Source organism: Ammospiza nelsoni, chromosome 27, assembly GCF_027579445.1.
Source record: "Ammospiza nelsoni isolate bAmmNel1 chromosome 27, bAmmNel1.pri, whole genome shotgun sequence".
In the NCBI taxonomy this organism is placed as follows: Eukaryota; Metazoa; Chordata; class Aves; order Passeriformes; family Passerellidae; genus Ammospiza; species Ammospiza nelsoni.
Window position 1 is genome coordinate 3558568 of NC_080659.1, and position 19149 is coordinate 3577716.

At 48.6% G+C, this 19149-nt stretch overlaps 1 protein-coding gene across 4 annotated transcripts; it reads right to left on the reverse strand.

Moving 5' to 3' along the window:
- Positions 1-1597: 1597 nt before the first annotated feature.
- On the reverse strand, positions 1598-16817 carry SIN3B (SIN3 transcription regulator family member B). Of its 4 annotated transcripts, none has more exons than XM_059489625.1 (19): positions 16710-16817; positions 16068-16174; positions 15046-15199; positions 13743-14006; positions 13237-13380; positions 12907-13029; positions 12324-12413; positions 11961-12079; positions 11131-11338; positions 10411-10527; positions 9731-9969; positions 9090-9273; positions 8293-8887; positions 7224-7393; positions 6257-6430; positions 5886-5978; positions 5498-5592; positions 4886-5090; positions 1598-4091 (listed from the first exon to the last, which is right to left on the reverse strand). In XM_059489625.1, the coding sequence occupies exons 1-19, from the start codon at positions 16815-16817 to the stop codon at positions 3861-3863; spliced, it is 3420 nt and encodes a 1139-aa protein (XP_059345608.1). In that variant the 3' UTR covers positions 1598-3860. The 4 variants fall into 4 exon arrangements, with proteins under 4 accessions (XP_059345608.1, XP_059345610.1, XP_059345611.1 ...); XM_059489627.1 differs by lacking the exon at positions 16710-16817 and adding an exon at positions 16299-16433; XM_059489628.1 differs by lacking the exons at positions 13237-13380; positions 13743-14006; positions 15046-15199; positions 16068-16174; positions 16710-16817 and adding an exon at positions 13112-13171.
- Positions 16818-19149: the final 2332 nt, after the last annotated feature.

Below are 19149 nucleotides of genomic sequence, written 5' to 3' on the forward strand. Positions count from 1 at the left end.
ACTTTGTTTCCCTGTGAGTGAGCAGGGGGCTGCCCAGAGAGCAGAGCTGCCTTTTGTTATGGCAACAGAAGTGTTGGGGATGATGTCAAGGAAACTCCTATCAGCTCTGGGTCACATCACTGCAGCTTCATTTGCAAAATCCACTCATTCATTTGTCCTGCAGAGCTCACAGGGAACACACTTAAACATGTTATTAGCCAGGAATTTGGGGAGGCTGAGGGAAAGGCGGGTGGAGGGTTATTTTCATGGTTGCAGTTGTGTTGTCTTAACCTGTAGCAGATGTGCTGGTGGGGTTGGGAACAGGGATGAGCCCCTTCTCCTGAGCCCTGCTGGTGTTCACTGAGGGGCTCCTGGGGCTGTGCCTCACCTCAGAGGTGCTGCTGGGGCTGCAAGGAGTCACTGCCGGGCAGGACACAGCTCCAGAGCTGGAAGGATCCCACAAGGATCAAATCCAGCCCCTGGCCCTGCATCTTTGTGAGACAGCTCTGAGCCTGGGCTGGGAAAAGCTGAAAAGGTCACAGAGCTGGGAGGGACCCTCAGGGATCAAATCCAGCCCTGTCCCTGCACAGACATCCCAAAAACCCAACCCTGACACCCCTGAGGGCTCTGTCAGTGAGGGGCTGGGAACACAAACCCTGTGAGGAACAGCTGAGGGAGCTGGGGGTGCTCAGCCTGGAGAAAAGGAGACTCAGGGGTGCCCCCATCGCTCTCTGCAGCTCCTGAAAGGTGCCTGTGCTCAGCTGGGGCTGGGCTCTGTCTGCAGGAACTGACAGAACCAGAGCACACAGCCTCGAGCTGCACCAAGGGAAATACAGGTTGGATATCAGGGAAAAAATGTAGTTTGGGTATTAGGAAGTTGGTGAGATCCTATCCTATAGGCAGGACATTAGGAAAAACCTAATTAGCATATTAGGAAAAAAGTATAGGTTGGATATCAGGAAAAAAAGGTTTTTACAGAAAGGATGATGAAGTTCTGCAATGGCTGCCCGGGGAGGTGGTGCAGTCCCCATCCCTGGGTGTGTTTAACAAAGCCTGGATGTGGCACCGGGTGCCAGGGTTCAGTTGAGGGGTTGGGGCTGGGTTGGATTTGATCTTGAAGGTCTCTCCCAACCCAGTGATTCTGTGAATTCTGTATCCAAACGCTCCTGCAGCTCTGGCAGCCTTGGCACCATTCCCTGGGCAGCCTGGGCAGTGCCCAGCAGCCTTGGGGGGCAGAACCTTGCCCTGAGCTCCATGCCAAGCCCTGGCACAGCTGCAGCCCTTGCAGTGTTTGCTTTGAGAGCTCTCTGGTGGAGCAACTCTGCCACCCCCTGGGCTCCCTGCTGCAGGAGGGGTTTTGGTGAGTGCAGCCCCAGCTCCTGCGTGGGATCTCTGCTTGCAGGGAATTTATTTCCCTTTTCCATCAGCAGTGCACTGCTCACACCCTCACACAGCATTTGCTGACACACAGCTGCATCAGCACACCCTGCAGCCTTCAACCTTTCCATTGCATTTTTCTCCCATTTAAAATCTACTTTCAGGCAAAAAACAATCAATTCTGGGGGTTGTCACAAAGTTTAAATTAGTTGGAATAAAATATAAAACAGTGACAGCTGCAGACTTTTAAAATCAATATTTTATTTTACTTGAATGTGCAAATAAATATAAAAAAAACTACATTCAAGGAGCTGGCAAAGCAATTACAAGCCCAAAAGCAAAGAATCCTTCAAACAAATGGAAGAACAAACTCTTGACTCAAGGTCGTGCAGTTACACAGCTGAAACCCTCAGACTTGAACAAGCCCCTCTCAAACCTGCCTGATATTCCCTTCACATCCTTTGCTACTCTCAGCTTTGAGACAATAGCACTGTAAAAGGGCAAAAGTCTTGCTTAATCAGTTCAGATTATAAATTAAGGTTTACAAAATAAGGATAAAAATACCTGAAGTACACTTAGAATGGGTGATGGAACAGGACGGTGCCCAGGTGTGCTGCCCACCTTGGGACACCTGGAATCAAATGCATTTTAAGCCACAAGTTGCCACCTATTTTCTAGTAAACAGTTTTCTGTATCATAAAACCATAAAATTTGGCACAATTGTCATCTCCACTGGGAGACAGCAGAGAGGTGAGCAGGACTGAGGTGTGATTTGGTAAGTTGGCTGGAGGGGAAAGGGGGACACTGTGCTTGGCACTGGGATTGTCCCCCTGCTCCCCCCAGCCCCTGCAGAGCCTCGTGGTCTCTTATCACTGCAAGGAGGGCAGGGGGAGAACCTTCAGATCATTTCAGGAACCAAAGTTTAGCAGAAACCCAGCCCAGGAGAACAGGGGCTCTTGCAAAGTCTCTGCTGGCAGTGGTTGTGCAAGTGGCCACGAATGCCAGAGAGTGGCCTCCCTCCTTCCCTCCCACAGATTATTTTGCAAAAAAAGACAAAGACTTGGGACAGTTTTCTATTAAACATACCCCAAAGGCCAATTTTTCTACTGTCAAGTGAGACAATTGTGAAACCAAATGTCATACAGTGGAAATAACCCAGGACAAATCCTACAGGCTGCTCCTTAGGTCTGGCAGAAATCATAACCTAAAAATCAAAGCCACAGAAAGTTTCAGGGGTAGGGGGGGGTTATTGCCCCAAAAGCCAGGGAAAAGTTGGAAGCAAAGCTGAAAGGAGGCTGGGTATGCCTCAAAAATGTTAATTTTGTAATACACTCCACAGACAGCGTGCTTGCCCTTGGCCACTGAGAAACAGGAGTGAAGAAGTCACAGTGGGGCTGCAGGACAAACACCAGTAAATTTCCTTGATTTCTCACTAGTTAAAGTCAGATGTAGTGTTCTGCAGGGATCAGGGCAGGCTGTGTTAGGCTTCATGGCAAAAAAAGCTTCAATAGCAGTATGGATGCTCTCTAGGATGGTTGTGGCTGGATCTCCCTCTGCTCCTCGCAGATTCCCGTGTGTCCCTGCCAACCCAGCAGGAACAGCAGAACCCCTGGGCTGGATCTCAGCTCCCAGCCGTGCTCCGGGAGCTCCATCTGCCGATGGCACCGATGTGCTGCAGCCCAGAGCGCCGGGGGCAGGGCAGGGAAACGCCCAGCTCCGGAGCTGCCCTCCAACATGCAAAACACAAACCAAAAACCAGGCCAGACCTCGCAATGGACGCTCCTCCCCATGGATATTCTGGAAGGCAGAGTCTGCAGCAGCTCCTCAGCTCCCAAAGCAGTGGATTTCTGGATTTCAGCAGGAGGATCTCTGGCTGAGCATCACTCCCATCCCAGCACCACAGCTCAGGGTTCTTCCCTCAGTTCATGCTCCTGAACACTTGGTTGATGAAGGAGAGTCAGAGCCTTGAGTGCTGGCCATCCCCGTGTCAGTTTTGGCATTTTTCTCACCAGAGCACCAGGAACAAGAGTCATTTGTTGCCTTGTTGGGTCGCAGGGATAACAAAGCCCCAGGGTACAGTGAAGAGTTCTGCAGGCTCCAACACAGCACAAAGTCAGGAAGATAAGGAATATTAAACCCTTGGAAGTGGAAGCAGCTGCCAGCATCTGCTCAAACATCAGCCCAGCTCCACCTCTCCAACAAAGCCACCAGTGGTAGTTCACCCCCTCACTGAGCTGGTCAGCAGTGGCTTTCCTAAAGCCAGGAAACTGCTCCAAAGTGTGTGGCAATGCCAGGAGCCCCCTTCCCATAAAAGCTTTTCAAAGTCTCTTCATGATGGCTGGAGGATTACACTGCAAGGAGACAAGTCTATGCCACATGGAAAATACATGATAATCCAAAGTAAAATGCTGTTTGGATAAATATCATTAATACATACATTGCATTCCCACCACTATTCTCATGGTAAATGTGCTTCACCAGCAGAGCTCTGCATCTCTGGGTGCTCAGGGTGAAGCAGGACGGCGGCTGTACTGCACTCTGTATCTGTTCACTGGCACCCCATGGACATTCACTGTCTCACAGGTGGTTTTGCAGGGCACCATCTCCTCATCCTCATCCCCCATGAGCCAGTCTTGAACCACATCCACGGCCTCCATGGACACGTTCTCCTCCAGCCACCGGTTGTGCCACTCCTCGAACTGCTGGTGGTGCTTCAGCAGCACCACGGGCTGGACCTGGGAGGAGCAGGGCAGTAAAGATCACTGAGAGGGAAAGCCAAAGCCCTGAGCTCTACCTGAGGTGTGCAATGCTTTGGGAACAGCACAAACGGAAACAGGAAACCACAGACCGTTTAACCACCCCTATTTCCTAATGGCTGCCACTCCCACTTAGAATTTGCATGTAAAGAAAAGGCTGCTAAGCTAATCCAAAGTACAGAGCATTTACCAGCTCTCTTCTGTGTTACACCCAACACAGAGTAGTAACTTTTGGGTGCAGCTTGCAGGAATTCAGCCACAATTCCTGCAATTGGTATTGTGGAATTGGAAATATTGATACCTACATTCTGCCTCCCACCCCTGTCACAGACATCTTTTTATGAAATTCCTTTCCTTAAGATTTCTTCCTCCTGAGAAGCTGAGAGGCTTCAGAAACAAAATGTAAACAATGGTTATCTGCTGCTGTGGAATGCAACAGGTGGATCTGTCATAGGTCTCGTGTGGATGTTTATAATTAATGGCCAATCACAGCAGAGCTGACTCGGACAGAGAGTCTGAGGCAGCTGCCTTTGTTATCATTCTTTCTTTTCTATTCTTAGCTTAGCTAGCCTTCTGAGATGAAACTTTTCCTTCTATTCTTTTAGTGTGTTTTTAATGTAATATATATCACAAAATAATAAATCAAGCCTTCTGTAACATGGATTCAGATCCACATCTCTTCCCTCATCCTCACACCCCTGTGACCACCATAACACCCCCCAACCTCTGCTACCACCTGGGCTGCAGTGGGAGCAAAAGGGAGATGTGTGTACCTGCTTGGCTCTGCAGAGAGCTCCCCTCCTGTACATGTAATCCTCAGAGTTCATGATGAACATCATCTTGTGGGTGTTGAGTTTGAAGCGGCAGTCGACGTTGCAGGCGCTCTCCACCCCGATCAGGCGCTTCCAGGAGCTCTTGACCTCGCTGCGCAGGGCCCTCACCTGCTTGCACTGCCACTTGCGAAACTTCTTCAGGTTCCTGCAGCAAAACAAGGATGACAAAGCATGTGTCACACCTGCTGGAGTGCCCTCCTCGGCTGACAGGGCTCACAGCACAAGTGTGGGACTTGTATTTGCACGTTTGGTATTTCAGGCTCTCTCCGGGAGCTTCCTCTGTATCCTCTGACAAATACTTAGTGAAATGGGAACAAAGTAGACCCAGAATCCCATCCTGAGTGCATCCTGCTCCATTCCAAACACAGTTCCATGAACAAACCTCAGTGCAGTGATCATAAATCTCTCTGTCAGCATTCCCATGCAGCTCACTGGGCTGGAGCAGCCCCTCAGAGGTGAGTACATTCCCCCAGGGCTGGCACAGCACCCAAACCCCTGGCACAGGGGCAGGGAGGAGGCAGCAGGTGTGGCTCAGGGCAGGGAGCAGCTCACCTTTGCAGAAAGACCGGTTTCAGGAGGAAGCCATCGTTCTGGGTGTTGGGAGCTCCTTCCACCCCAACGTACTGCTCCATGTAGTTTGCCAGGTGCTACACAAGGGAGACAATTCCAGTGAGATTTCACTTCATCAGGACAAACTTCACCGCAAAAAACCTGTTTATTTCCAAGCTGATTATTCTGGGGCTGATTTAGGTTGCTACTCTTTTGCTAAAGCACCATTTCGGTCAATGGCCACAGCCCCACAAGTCTTCTGCCCACCCTCCAGACAAACTTGTCCTCCTGGCAAAGCCTCACAGTTTGGAATGAAGCAGGGAAATGAGTTTTCCTCATTTTTAGACATCTGCTCTGTGGTACCCAGACTCCATGGTCACTGTGGTGTTACCTGGACCTCCACAGGATCTTCTGTCTGGGTTTCTTCTGTATCCAGCAGCTCAATGGTCATGATCACCTGTCCTTTCCTCTGGAGAAACATGACCTGGGATAAAGTTACAGAAAATATTTGCCACAGGGGTTCACAATAAAATGCTGCATATTCACAAGTGATTTGGACAACAAACAGAAGTTAGGAGAGAAGCAGCAGTGCCACAATGTGCCCTCACTGCCTGTGCTCTGATTTTGGTGCCTTCTCTCCACATTGCTCACTCTCTCACCTTGGAGCTTCTAAACCCAACTTCTCCCGGGTGAAACGTCACCTGGGAGATTCCCTGAAGGTTTTCAGTGATTTTGTGAAGTTCCCTGGCAGCAAGGTCTCACCTTGAAGCAGTTCTCATCAGCCATGCACCGTTCAGCCTTCCACTGGTAGCTGGTCTCCTTTGCTGCCCGGACACAGCGGGATGAGAGATTCCCCCCAGCAGCTCCTCGCTTCCTCTCGTTCAGGTAGAGCTCCACCACCTTCAGGCAGATGTCATCGCTCACTAGATGGTGAAGCTTCCATTAAAAAAGGGGGAATTCAGTCAGCAAACCTGGGCCAAGAGTTCACTCCAGTGTGTCATAAAGGAGTGTGAAATTCAGCATGGCATCACACTCAGCTGAAGCAGCAAACTCCAAAGATTTCCCATATTTCACTCTCTTTTTCATGGCTTTACAATAAAAGGAAGAGAGGAGAGTGAGGGGCTGATGTGCCTTAACTATAAATCTACAGCTGGAAGACAGATTTGAGTAAGAAGGATCTGACATTTTTTGTGTTGCCTTAGATGTATGTCACTATAGGACACAAAATAACACGAGTGCTGCTCTCAAGGTGAAAAAAGGGAAATTTATTTTCTGATTTTAACATTTTTAGTTTTCCAAAAGTGTCACTGGATTGGAGAGTGAAAGTGCCACCTCTCCAATGACACTGGACAAACATCTATCAAATTTTTCTTCTTCTATAAAGAATGCAAAACAATAAGTTATTTACAGAAAGTGTGTGAGAAAGTTTGTTACAAGACAGTAAACATTAGAAAATCTTAAAAAAATCAAAATGACAGATGCATTTTGAGCATGGCAAAATTTTGAAAAGACTGGAACTCAAAAAAACATCGGGGAAGGTAAATCCCCTAAGACGGTTTTTGTATAGAAGCCGAATTCTCTCCCTAAACTTCTGCTGAGGCATTTCCCTGTCAGATTTAACTTTTCCCTGGATTTGCTCTGAGCTCAGTGCCCGCTGCTCTGCAGGGCACTGGGAGAAGGCTGGCAGTGTGTGAGGGGAGATGCCCAGCCCTGCCCAGCCCAGGCTCACCTGGCGCACGATGTTCTGCACCAGCTTGTCCATGGTGAAGCCGATGTAGGCGTGGATGGTGAACATCTCCCTCAGGGTGTCCTCGTACTGAGTGGGGTCAATGTTCCCATCCAGAAGGCTCCTCACCATGTCTAGGAAGGCTGGGTAGTATTCCTCCAGCTCCACCTCACCTGGCATGGGGAAAGGGAGTTCATTCCACACACAGAACAGGCAGAGTGAAGTCAAGCAGCGCAAGAGGCAGCATGTCACCGATTTTATGTCACATATTTTATGAAAAATCCTTTTGCTAGGATCTTTTTCTCCTGAGAAGCTGAGAGGCCTCAGAAACAAAATGTAAACAATAATTATGTACTGCTGTGGAATGCAACAGGTGCATCTTTGATTGGTCTCATGTGGTTGTTTCTAATTAATGGCCAATCTCTCTAGTCAGTCACAAGATTTTATTATCATTTCCTTCTATTCCATGCTAGCCTTCTGATGAAATCCTTTCTTCTATTCTTTTAGTATAGTTTTAATATATAATTTCAATATAATATATATCATAAAATAATAAATCAGCCTTCTGAACCATGGAGTCAAGATCCTCATCTCTTCCCTCGTCCTGGGACCCCTGAGAACACCACCACAGCAGCACTGCTCAAGAACCACAAAACCCAGGGCAGAGAGAGACATGACAGACAGGAGAGTGACATGACAGACAGGAGAGTGACATGACAGACAGGCAGATCCCTGCCAGCTGCCCTGACAGGCTGGGGCAGTTTTCCTCATGCATTTCCAGGCGTGCCCAGGGCAATAACTATTTCTTTGTGGAGCTGTTTACATTGTAAATCAAAGTAACGGATTCCTACAGTGAGGTACCTGGGAACAGCTGATCACAGTGTTCAGGAAGTCTCTGTGAAGCAGCCTGTGACACCCTGAGTGCCCTGCTGAAGGAGCTGTGTCCACAAATCACCAACACAGCAGAGGATTGCACCTCCACACCCCTCACATTGCTGGCCCTGGTGACTCAGACACACACAATGGAGCACCCAGAGCATTATGAATGAACTAAGCCCTGCATTATTCTTACTTGGTTGTTTGAGTCTTAGCTCCATGGCTGGATCATTGGTTTTTTCTTTCCTCCCTTCACAGAGGAGCTTCTCTCTCTCTTTCTCAGTCCTATATTCCAGAAGCTGCTTCTGGGCCTGGCGATAAATCTTGAGGAGCCTGGAGCACAGAGTCTGGTGAAGGCGTAGGAAGAAATACCAATTATTATTGACAAAGAAGAGGCTGTAAACATCATCCAGGGTGTTGTGGGGCTCAGCAGCTGTCACATCACAGAAGGTTGCTTTGGTCTCCAAAGGACTGCTTGGAGGCCCAGGCACATGTTTTTTCCTCAGCTCAGGAGTATCCAGGTTCTGCCCCTGGTGGTTTTCTCTGTCCTCATCTGTTGATTCCTCAGAAATGTTGTGTTCAGGTGGCTGAGAGAAGAACAGCTCAGGTATGAAGTGATGCACAATCTGCCTGATGGTTGCCTGATCCTCCTTTTGGATGGTGGGTTGCCTTTTCACGTAATAGCTGATAAGAGATGCTGCATCTTCCAAAATCTGCTTGTCTTCATAGATGAAGATAAGATGAGGCTCATTTGTGGATGAACTCCTCCCCTCTGAATGCTGCTCCTGATGCTGTAATCAAGAGAAAAACACATAAAGATCCCTCCAATCCATGCTCAAGAGCATTCCTGCCAGGAGGAATAAGCCTCTGCTTGGCACAGCTGTTTTTGACCCAATTTCCAACAATTCCACATGGCCCCAGATGTTATGGACACATCTGGGTGACACCAGCAAGGCAGGAAATGCAGGAGGGCTCATTTCCTGTCACACCCACCTCATCATAAACACTCTCAATTTCATTCAACAAGCTCTTGGAGCGCAGAGCTTTGGTGTCATTCTGCTTGAAGTTGACAGCCTGGTGGTCCAGGGATTTCAAATAGGCCTTCTCATACTGCTCCCTCCAAATCTTGTTGAAGCCCTGCTGGGCCTCCCTCCATTCTTCCTCTTTTGCTTTCAACCTGCATAAATGAACAATGTCAGTTCAGACAGACACAGAAACACACCCAAAACATTTTAATGCAGCCAATTGTGGTGCAGCAAGAAGTTTTCAGTGGAAAACTGGAATTGATTCCTGGAAGCAATAAATACATTTGGGAAAGCACAAGCAGTGATGATGACACCTAGAGAATCACAAAACCATTTAGGTTGGAGAAGACCTCTGAAATCATCAAGTCCAACCTTTGATCAATCACTTCTTTGTCAACCAGACCAGAGCACCAAGTGCCATGTCCAGTTGGTTTTTGAACAGCTCCAGGGATGGGGACTCCACCACCTCCCTTCCAATGTTTAGAAACTTCCATGAAGAAATTCCCCCTGATGTCCAACCAGAAGCGAAGCTTGAGGCTATTCCTCACATTTTATTGTCTAAAAAATCCTTTTTCATCTTCTTAAAGAACCCAACACAATGGGAATTACCTCTTAAGAACCACAGGGACAGCAGTAACTGGGTTTTTCTTCAGACTCTCGATGATCTCAGGCGCTTTGTCGCCGTAGATGCGGTAGATGGCCCGGCGCTGGATCACCTCTGAGGTTCCTCCCAAACAATCATCCAGGCGAAATTTCTCCTGGTCCTCCTGGCTCAGGCGGGACAGTTTCTTCTGCACACTCTCCAGCACACGGATTGTGGCTAAATTGGTCTCCAGGACAACATCCAGCTGTTGAGAGTTGCCAAAAATCAGTGTCAGAACAGGCAGAGCAGGAACACGGAGAGCAGCAGCTCAGCTTTGTGGAAGGTGTTCCAGCCCCACAGGGTGGAGCCAGGAAGCAGCAGAAAGGTTTTTACTGGAAACCAAACCTCTGCCAGCTCTCCCAAAGGTCACATGCAATTTAGAACTGGATTCATGCCTAGGAAGAACTATTAGACTCCAAGCACAGCACACCAAACTCCATCTCAAACCAACAAACGCCAACAGAACTTTCAAGTCTAGGAAGAACTGGATTCAAGCCTAGGAAGAACTATTAGACTCCACACCAAACTCCACCTCAAACCAACAAACACCAACAGAACTTTCAGGAATTGGCCATTAATTAATTCAGTAAAATCCAGAGGTTTTGCTTTCTGAGGGAGCAGAGAGGGGGCTCAGCAGCAGAGGTACCTCAAAGCGCTCGTCCTCGCAGCGGTGCAGCTGCTCCTCATATGGAGTCTTCTTGGAGCTGACAAAAGTGGAATCTTCAGACCAGGATGGAAATGAAACCCAGGTATCATTTAACACCTGCAACAGTGCAGACATGACATTGAGCCTTGTGAGCCCAGAGCTGGTCTCATGGGGTTTTCTCTCTTGTATTTTCCACAATTCTTTCCTGAGGTTCTGTAGGATATTCCAGGCCTAATTCCCAGGTCACTGCTCCCCAGATTTGAGGTCTGTGTGGAACTGCAGGGCCCTGTTCAGAAAACTCAACACCTTCACTATCACCTCACAAACTGTGATCAGCAGCTGTAAATAAAGGAGACAGAGCTCCTCACAACAGCAGGAATGGCACCTCAGCCACTGCCTCATGGGGCTCTTCCAGAGAAAAAATTGTCCCCAAAGCCAATACTGGCCCACTGATAGAAAATTAATTCCAGGATATTCAATATTCTTTTCTGTCTATAGGAATAAATTTCTGTCTGCACACAGACTCAAAAGCTATTAAGAGATGTGATTTGAGAAAGGTTTAGATAAAATAAGTGAAATGTGGGTGTTATTCCAATAAATTGGCTGAATAAATTGAATTAGCACCAAAAAGGGGACCCCACATGCAGCAGCTGTGGCACAAACCGCCCCACTCTGATTTTTGTGTGTGTTCAGGGATTGAAGAGCCTGATCCCAGAGTACCTCCTTGCAAATGGCTGTTCTCCCACTGCACTTTGGCTGCTGGTAGGTTTTTGGGAGAGCTCTGTAACTGGATCCGATGCGTTTGCAGGAGGCGTAATCGATTTCCCGGCTCATTCCGTCCCCGGAGCGGTCGCTCAGAGGAGAAGCAAAGGAAAGTTCTTTCACTCCAAGGAAGGACTTGAACTGTGCAAAGAGTTCTGGGAATTTCCTTCAAAAACACAAGTATTTTGTTATTTTAGTGTGACAGTTTTAGGGTGGTTAATGCATGTCATAAAAGGGAGGCAGAAATATCTCAACAAACTCAGCAGTGCAGGGAGAAATCTTTCTCCATCTCACCTCTGTTATCATTCTCTCTGAATTGCTCTAGGGTTTGTTTTTTTTTTTTACTTAAGGTAGAAAAATTATTTCCCTTCACCACACAAACACTCCCCCTTAAGTACCTGAGGAGAAACTGATCCTTGCCATTTGATTCTCCCTCTTCTCTGCAAGCCAAACAGCTCAGGAGGCTCAGAGCAGAGCTGGAGCTGTTTATCCTTCTCACAGCCCTGTTCTCAGATTTCATGTTTATACCTTTATTACACTTTGAGATATTAAATGGGGAGTGTGAACAGCCAGAAGAAAATATCCTCTTCACAATACTCATTAAGAGCTGTAGAGATAAATTTAAAGGTTCAGATTTTATTCCTCCTCATTTTGGATTAAACTTCATTTTTTTTGCCTGCTACCCAGGAGATACTTCTAAATTAAATCCAAAACATTCACAATGTGCCAAAAAAATAACAGAATATGATCTACAAAGTAAAGGGCAGAGAAGTAAGTTAGTAACTTACCCTAAAAAGGGTGTAACAAGCTGGAGCAACTCAGAGCCAGAGACCAACTCCTGGTTGAAGAGAGCAATGCAACGGAGAAAATTTTCATAGACCTCCTGACTCTTGAGCACCCTGCGCACCTGCAGCAGTTTGGAGAGATGATCACAGCCCCTGAATGCCACTTGTATTGAGAAAATTATTCATTATCAGTCTATTCATCTTCCAAACCCACTTATTTTCATTTTTGTTGGTTTTTCTATACCTGAAAAGCCAGGGAATGTCTTAAGTGCTGACACATAAATTGTACAGAAAATCAACAACTTAACAACCATGTAAAAGGATGAAGATAAGTCCAGAGAAAGTGAGAAAAGGACAAATGCTGACCTTGTCAAAGAAGGAAAACTCTTGCAGTGTCCCATATTTCCCCACTGTTGCAACTGACAGATCTTTGGTACCTCGCAGCTTCATTTTCTTCTGTTAAAAGAACAAGCAATTATATTTAAAATGTTGTGACTCAAATGCCATTAAATTCCACTCTGTTGACACAGAACAGCTCCCTGCAAAGGCTGAGACCCTGTATTTCCCTCTATTTCCCTCTATTTCCCTAGCAGTGATCTGGCATTGCTGTGTCACATCCTCACAGCAATCTCTGTCAAATGTCTCCCAGCAAAGAAGAAACAACAAAAAAAGAGAATCACTTGAGATTCTGCATCGAAGTAATAAATTGTCCCTTTCCAGGGCCAATACTTAGCACAGAAGCTTGTGATATTTAGTATCAAACTTGTTACCACACACATTAAAGCAAGCATTAGAAATTCCCTTTTTCTACAGCAATTAAAATAACTCAAAATTTTGTTTCTTGTACACCTACATACATCAAAGACACTGCTCATTACACCTTTAGCTCAGCAATTAGTAAGCACAATTAATATGAGGTTTTTATGAGTTTTTACTTGCTGGAAGATACCTTTGCTGGGCCAGAAACAGGACGCAGCAGCAGCGGCCTGGATCGCTTCTTGCTGTGCTCCAGATTCTTCTCATGCTCGGTTTTCTGGACACTGTTCACTTCACATGGTCCATTTCCTGTGAACTGAAGTACATAAATAATGATTTCAACATTCTCCTCTCAAATAAAGAGTCCTAACAGGACACAGAGCATGTGGTTAAGTCACCTGTTCTGAGAAAATCCAAACAATGAAGAGGAGCAACGTTCATTACTGGCTGAATGATTTCCATGTTTTTCATATTCTACATGCAGAAAGAGCATTCAATATCCTGCCCTGCTCTCAGCACATACCAAAGACCTTTTTGCCTCTGGGAGGAACTGTCCAAATTCTGAGAGCAGATCCTCCTGTCCCCGGAACAGATTGGCCACTTCAGTGAACACTTCCTCCTCTGACATGCCCCGGAAGGGTCGGCCCTTGGTGTTCAGCTGCTCCTTCTGAAAAGATACACACAGATGTTCAACAGAGTCAAAAGATCCCTCACTCTGCCAGAAAATTCATCCTGAGCCAAAAACATGAATGCCACAGAACTTGAAAGGATTCTGAGGCAGCTGCACGTTCTTACAGGGCCTCTTCACACACAGGATCACAAAATCAGCTGGAGATGAGTAAAGACAGGTCTGGCTACAACCTCTTTACACCCCACAGTTTTCACATTTTTTGTCATTTCCTGTGAATATCTATGAAGACAAGTGCTTGGAACTCTCAGTCTGCTCAACAGGCAGAGATTAAATTTGATAACCACAACTCCAACAGCTCCAGTGCCAACCCGCTGCCTCTAACACAGGAGACTTTTTACCTGGTAAGTGTGAAGGATTTCTAGAAAAGATCTGTAAATCTCTGGATGGTCAAGGAAACGTGTTTTGATCTTATTCACATAACTGATGGCATTATTGAACTCCACAGAATCAGATTCCAAGGGGATTTGGGATTTATCTTCTTTGTAGGGAAGCTGCTGCCGGAACTCCTCGGAGCAGTCGCTGTGGTTGTGGGAGTTCTCCTGGGAGTAGTGCAACACCAGCCCACTGCCAGGGAGCGCACTGGGCACGGGCTCTGGGGGCACCTGGGGGCACAGGACACACGAGATGGGTTGGAAAAAGATCAGGGATCAGCTCAACAACAAGGCAGCAGCAGTGCTGGCAAGGTGTCCAGCTAAGAAATACTGTCACGTGAAGAAGGAAGAGAAATTATTTCAGTCACCAGCCAATTTCCCTGCCAGGTTTATTAACTCCACCTGTTAAAATAATGCCTGAAGTCCTCCCTGATTTGAGGCTGCACCAAACACTCCTGCAGGTTCTGCTGCTCCCACTGGTTACTGCAGAGGAGCTGCCAGTTTTAAGGGCTATATTAAACATAACTCCCTTTAGGTGTTAATTCCTAAACAACACAGAGATCTGAGGGAGCTGAGATTTAAAAGGTAGTTCCTGCTGCTAGCTGGAGTTAAACCACAAGTTTATCAGCAGAATTCAGTTTATGGCTCTATTTCAGCTCCACAACCACTCAATAATAACAAAAAACAAGCAGGGGTAACACCCACCTGTATCCCAGCAAGTGTTTCACACCAACAGAACCTGATGGGGACTCTATGATCTTAAAGACCTTTCCCAACATAAACAACTCAATGATTTCACAGCTCTTTTGCCTGCTTCCTAAACAAATTTCCTGGTTTCTCAGTGGAAGACTGGAAGTGCAATTCTTCCAGGATCACCCTTTGAAATTTGCCACTACCCACAACCCATATTGGGAATAAATTTAACAATATCAAGCCAATCACAATTTCAGTAATTGGCTTGTTATTGTTAAATTTCAGTTTCCAAATACAACTGAAATATTTGGTGTTTCCATGCAGAATCATCATTCCCGTGTAAGTCAAACTACCCAGTTTGAGAATAAATCAGGGATTAGAACTAGGTGATCTTTAAGGCCTCTTCCACTATATGATTCTTTGAATAAACATTTAAATTTATACTACACCCATTATCACAGGTTTGAAAAGCATCAGCAACGTGCACTACACATAAATCTGCACAGCCTAAACTGTGCTGACATGTCCAGTGACACACAAAAGAATTTATTTAGAGAATAAGAGCTCTGTGACATACCTGACTATTCAAAGGTGACTGTATACTTAATTTCCCATTCTTTGGAATTTCTATCCTGTAGCCCAGAGGGAGAAATGCATTGAATCCTACAATGAGGTCAGGATGCTCATGGAAAAGCTGAGAAACACGTCGGATGACTCCAGGTGTGTCAATGCTAAAATTGAGAGGGGTTTGTTACTTTTTTATCCACATCAGAAACACAAATTAAGCCCAGAAAATGCCAAGAGGAATGGGAATTATCTGGTAACTTAAGGATGCAATTCTTTAAAAAAAAAATAGTTCAGTTGGAGGGAATGAGCACTGACAGGGGTTTGTTACTTTGTTATCCAAATCAGAAACACAAATTAAGTCCAGAAAATACCAAGAGAAATGGGAAGTATCTGGTAAATTAAAGATGCAATTCTTTAAAAAAAAAAATTAGCCTAATTAGAGGGAATGACCACTGCAGCTTCACCCTGGGAATGTTATCCATGGAAAGTAGAGATGAGTGTGCAGGTTGGCAAAGGGGCAGGACAGACAGACAGACAGCACCTCCAGGGCTGGCAGATCACAGGTTCTGCTCAGCCTGCCTCACTTATTCCCCAGATCTGTGTTTCAGAGCGGAAAGCAAAAGCAGATTTGCTTTCTCCTGTGGATTTCACCTCTGGAAAATTATGGGATGGGCAGAAATACTCCAGCTTCACAGGACTGCAACACTGTGGGACAGGGCAGGGGGGGAGTGATGGGGTGAAGCTGGGGGGCTCTGCACAGACCCCACAAAGGCTGAGACCTGGGGGAAGAGCTGGAGCTGTGCCAGGCCTTGGCATGGAGCTCAGGGCAAGGTTCTTCCCCCCAGGGGTGCTGGGCACTGCCCAGGGAATGGTGCCAAGGCTGCCAGAGCTGCTCAGGGCTGCTCAGGGTGGGGGTGTTGGGGTGGCTGGATTTGATCCCTGAGGGTCCCTCCCAGCTCAGGATGTTCTGGGGGTCTGGGAAAGGCTGAGGAGCTCCCTGGAGCACCCAGGGCTGCAGGACCTCGGCTTTACCTCTGGCTCTTGAACTCCTTCATGATCTCCAGGAAGCCGTTGTAGGTGGCGGGGTCGCTGCCAAAGCGAATCTTCACCTGGTCCAGGTAGGAAAGGGCATCCTCCACCTGTGGGGGGAGAACACGGTGAGCCCAGGCAGGGGAACCGGCCCCGGGGGAGCCCCGGGAGGGGCACTCGGTACCGGAGAGGCCCCAGTGGCCGCCCGGGTTCGGGGGTGTCACGGCACGGTACCGGGAGCCGGGAACACGTCCCTGGGGAGGATGACCGCGGTACCAGAGAGAACAGCAGGGCCGGGGAGAGCGGTATGGCCCAGGGGAGGGGGGAACGGGCCCGGGGAGCCCTCACGGTACCGGGGAACACGACACGGTACCGGGGGGAGAGGATGCGGCCCCAGGGGACCCCACGGAAGCAGCGCAGGAGGGCGGGGAAGCCCCTGGCGCGATGAGGACAAGCCCCCGGGACACCGATACCGGTAGGTGAGGGACAAGCCCCGGGGGACGAGCTCGGCACCGCGGCCGGCACAGGGCAGGTCACGGCGGGGGCGGGCGGGGCCGTCCCGGGGGGGGTCGGAGCGGCCATTCGCGGGGGCGGGGAGGGTGGGGAAGGGGCGATGGCGGCCGCCGGGGCGGCCCCCGCACTCACGTGCACCGGCAGCTTCTCGTGCGGCGCGGCCCGGCCGCCGCCGCCGCCCCAGCGCGGGGCGCTGCCCCCGCCGGCCCCGCGGCCGCCGCCGCCGCCCCCCGCCGCCATGTTGGGTTCGGGCGGGCGAGCGCGGCCCCGGCGGCGCGCGCGGCCGCTGCGTCAGCGCGCACGGCACAGACCACGCCCCCTCCGCGTCTCCGCCCTCTGATTGGCCACGCCCCCTGATAAACCACACCTCCTTACCGCCCACACTGTGTAGCCACGCGCCTGTCCAGCAGGCCACGCCCTCATTTGTGAGAGACCACGCCCCCAGTGCGGCTTCCGGCCGTTCGAGCGCCGGGGCGGGAGCGGCGCCTCAGGGAGCGCCTGAGGGAGCGGCGGGACCGCGGCGGGGCTGGGGGGGGGGGGGGAAATCAACGCCCGCGGAGGAGCCCGGGGCTGAGGGGGAACAGCGCCCGCGGGGCTCGGGGCTGCGGCGGGGCTGAGGGGGAACAACGCCCGCGGAGGAGCCCTGGGGGCTGCGGGAGCCTGAGGGGGCTGCAGGATCCCACGGAGTCTTCAGGAGCCGCCGGCTGAGAACTGGAACTGCCAGGGCTGGAGGAACCGCGTCTGATGCTGCGGGGCTGAGGGAGCCGGGGGGTGTTGGAGGGGTTCAGAGGGGGCTGGTGGGGCCTGAGGGGAGCTTGAGGAATGAGGGCTGGGGGAGCCCCAGGGGCTGGAAGAGCCGGGGTTGGTGAGCAACCGGGGTTGGAAGGGCCATGAGGGGGTTTGGGAGAATCACGAGGGGGTTTTGGGGAGCCCGGGGAGCCCCTCACTGGTGTGCCCTGAGCTCAAGGGTTGTTTTGAGGGTAGCAGGATAAATCAGGATAAATGTGAGCTTAAAATATGTCACTTCCCCAGCGATCCCTGTCAGCAGGCAATTTGAACTCAGTAAAACTGAGTGATGTGAAGAGCAAGGAGGAGAGGGGATAAAATAAGCCATGTGGTTTGTTTTTCCTTAAAGCATTACCCATGATTTGCATCATAGAGAAGTGTGGAAGCCTTTCTTGCATTGCCTTTAAACTTGCTGCTGGTATTTGAATCCAGAATGATTTTCTGCCTCTGGATTTGATATTCCGTCCCCTGTTCTGTTCACAAACTGCTGCCCTGTGACCCATTCCCCTTCATACAGGAAGGATTAAATTAATACAGACCTTTTCTTTCACAGTTACTGCTTTCCGCATCCCAGACTGTGATGGATTGATTCGTTGACCCAGCTTACAACTATTTATAATCTTTGGAGAAGCAGGCACTGCAAAGGCCTTTCAGGAGAGATGTGGGCTGAAAATGGCATTAGATTGTTGTGCTGGTAAATAATAGGTTGAAGTGGAGATATTTTAGAGTTTTCAGTGGTTATTCTGTGCTTAAGAATAGAGGTAATAAATACAGATTTTTACAGGAGTGATGATGAAAGGGTGGTGGGGTGAACCTTCTTATGTTATGAAGCACTCATAGCTGTGCAGGGAAGAGCCTGGTAAGACAGAGTAAAATCCTTTATTCCATCTGTGGAAAGGAGTAGCTCAGAGATATCCTTGTGTTGTCAAGTGAAAGAAAATCAGCATTTTTTTTTCTTTTTTCCTCCAGGATTCTCCTGAACTGGCCAAATTTCTTTTTCTATTAGTGTTATTAACTTGAGAAGTCTCATCTTCTTCCCTGGTCATGCCATGTGGTGACATGAGCAGAACCAGCTGCAGATTAATAACTCCCGTGAGTTTTGTTTTCTGTCAGAGCAGATTTCTCAGCACCAGCACCTGGATGGTGAATCCAGCTGTAAGGCTGCTCCCAAAGCAGCCCTGGGTGCTGGGAAAAGCTTGTGCCTGTCAGTTAGTCAGGATTTGGGTGTTCTCTTGGGAACCCTGGGGGCTGGATGTCCATTAACCATTGACACTCAGCTCCTGGTGCCTCAGAATAGCTCAGCTCAGGTTGCTGCTGACAGAGCTCCAGGGGACCCTGGGCTCCACTGGCTGCTGCTGCCAGGCAGGAGCTCTGTGACCTTCCAGAGGCATCCCCTGAAGGACTGAATCCCTCTGGGGGACTGCCTTGCTTTGGAAAGTCAGGTTTCTGCTAAGGAGGGCAGGAGCCTCCCCTGAAATGGAAAAGGTAAACCCCCTTGTCACGGGCATATTTTCTGAAAAATCCTTTCATCAGGATCTTTTCTCCTGAGAAGCTTCAGCTTCCCCATGTTTTGCTGCTTTGGAGAATTGTTTACCCAGCATGTGAATTGTCTTTACTTGATGACCACTGACAGCCACCTGCGTTGAGGGTGTGAGAAGTCACGAGATTTTATTGTCATTCCTTTTCTAGCCTTCTGATGCAATCCTTCTGTTCTTTAGTATAATTTTAATATTTCATTTTCTGTTAATATATATCATAAAGTAATAAATCAGTCTTCTGAAACGGA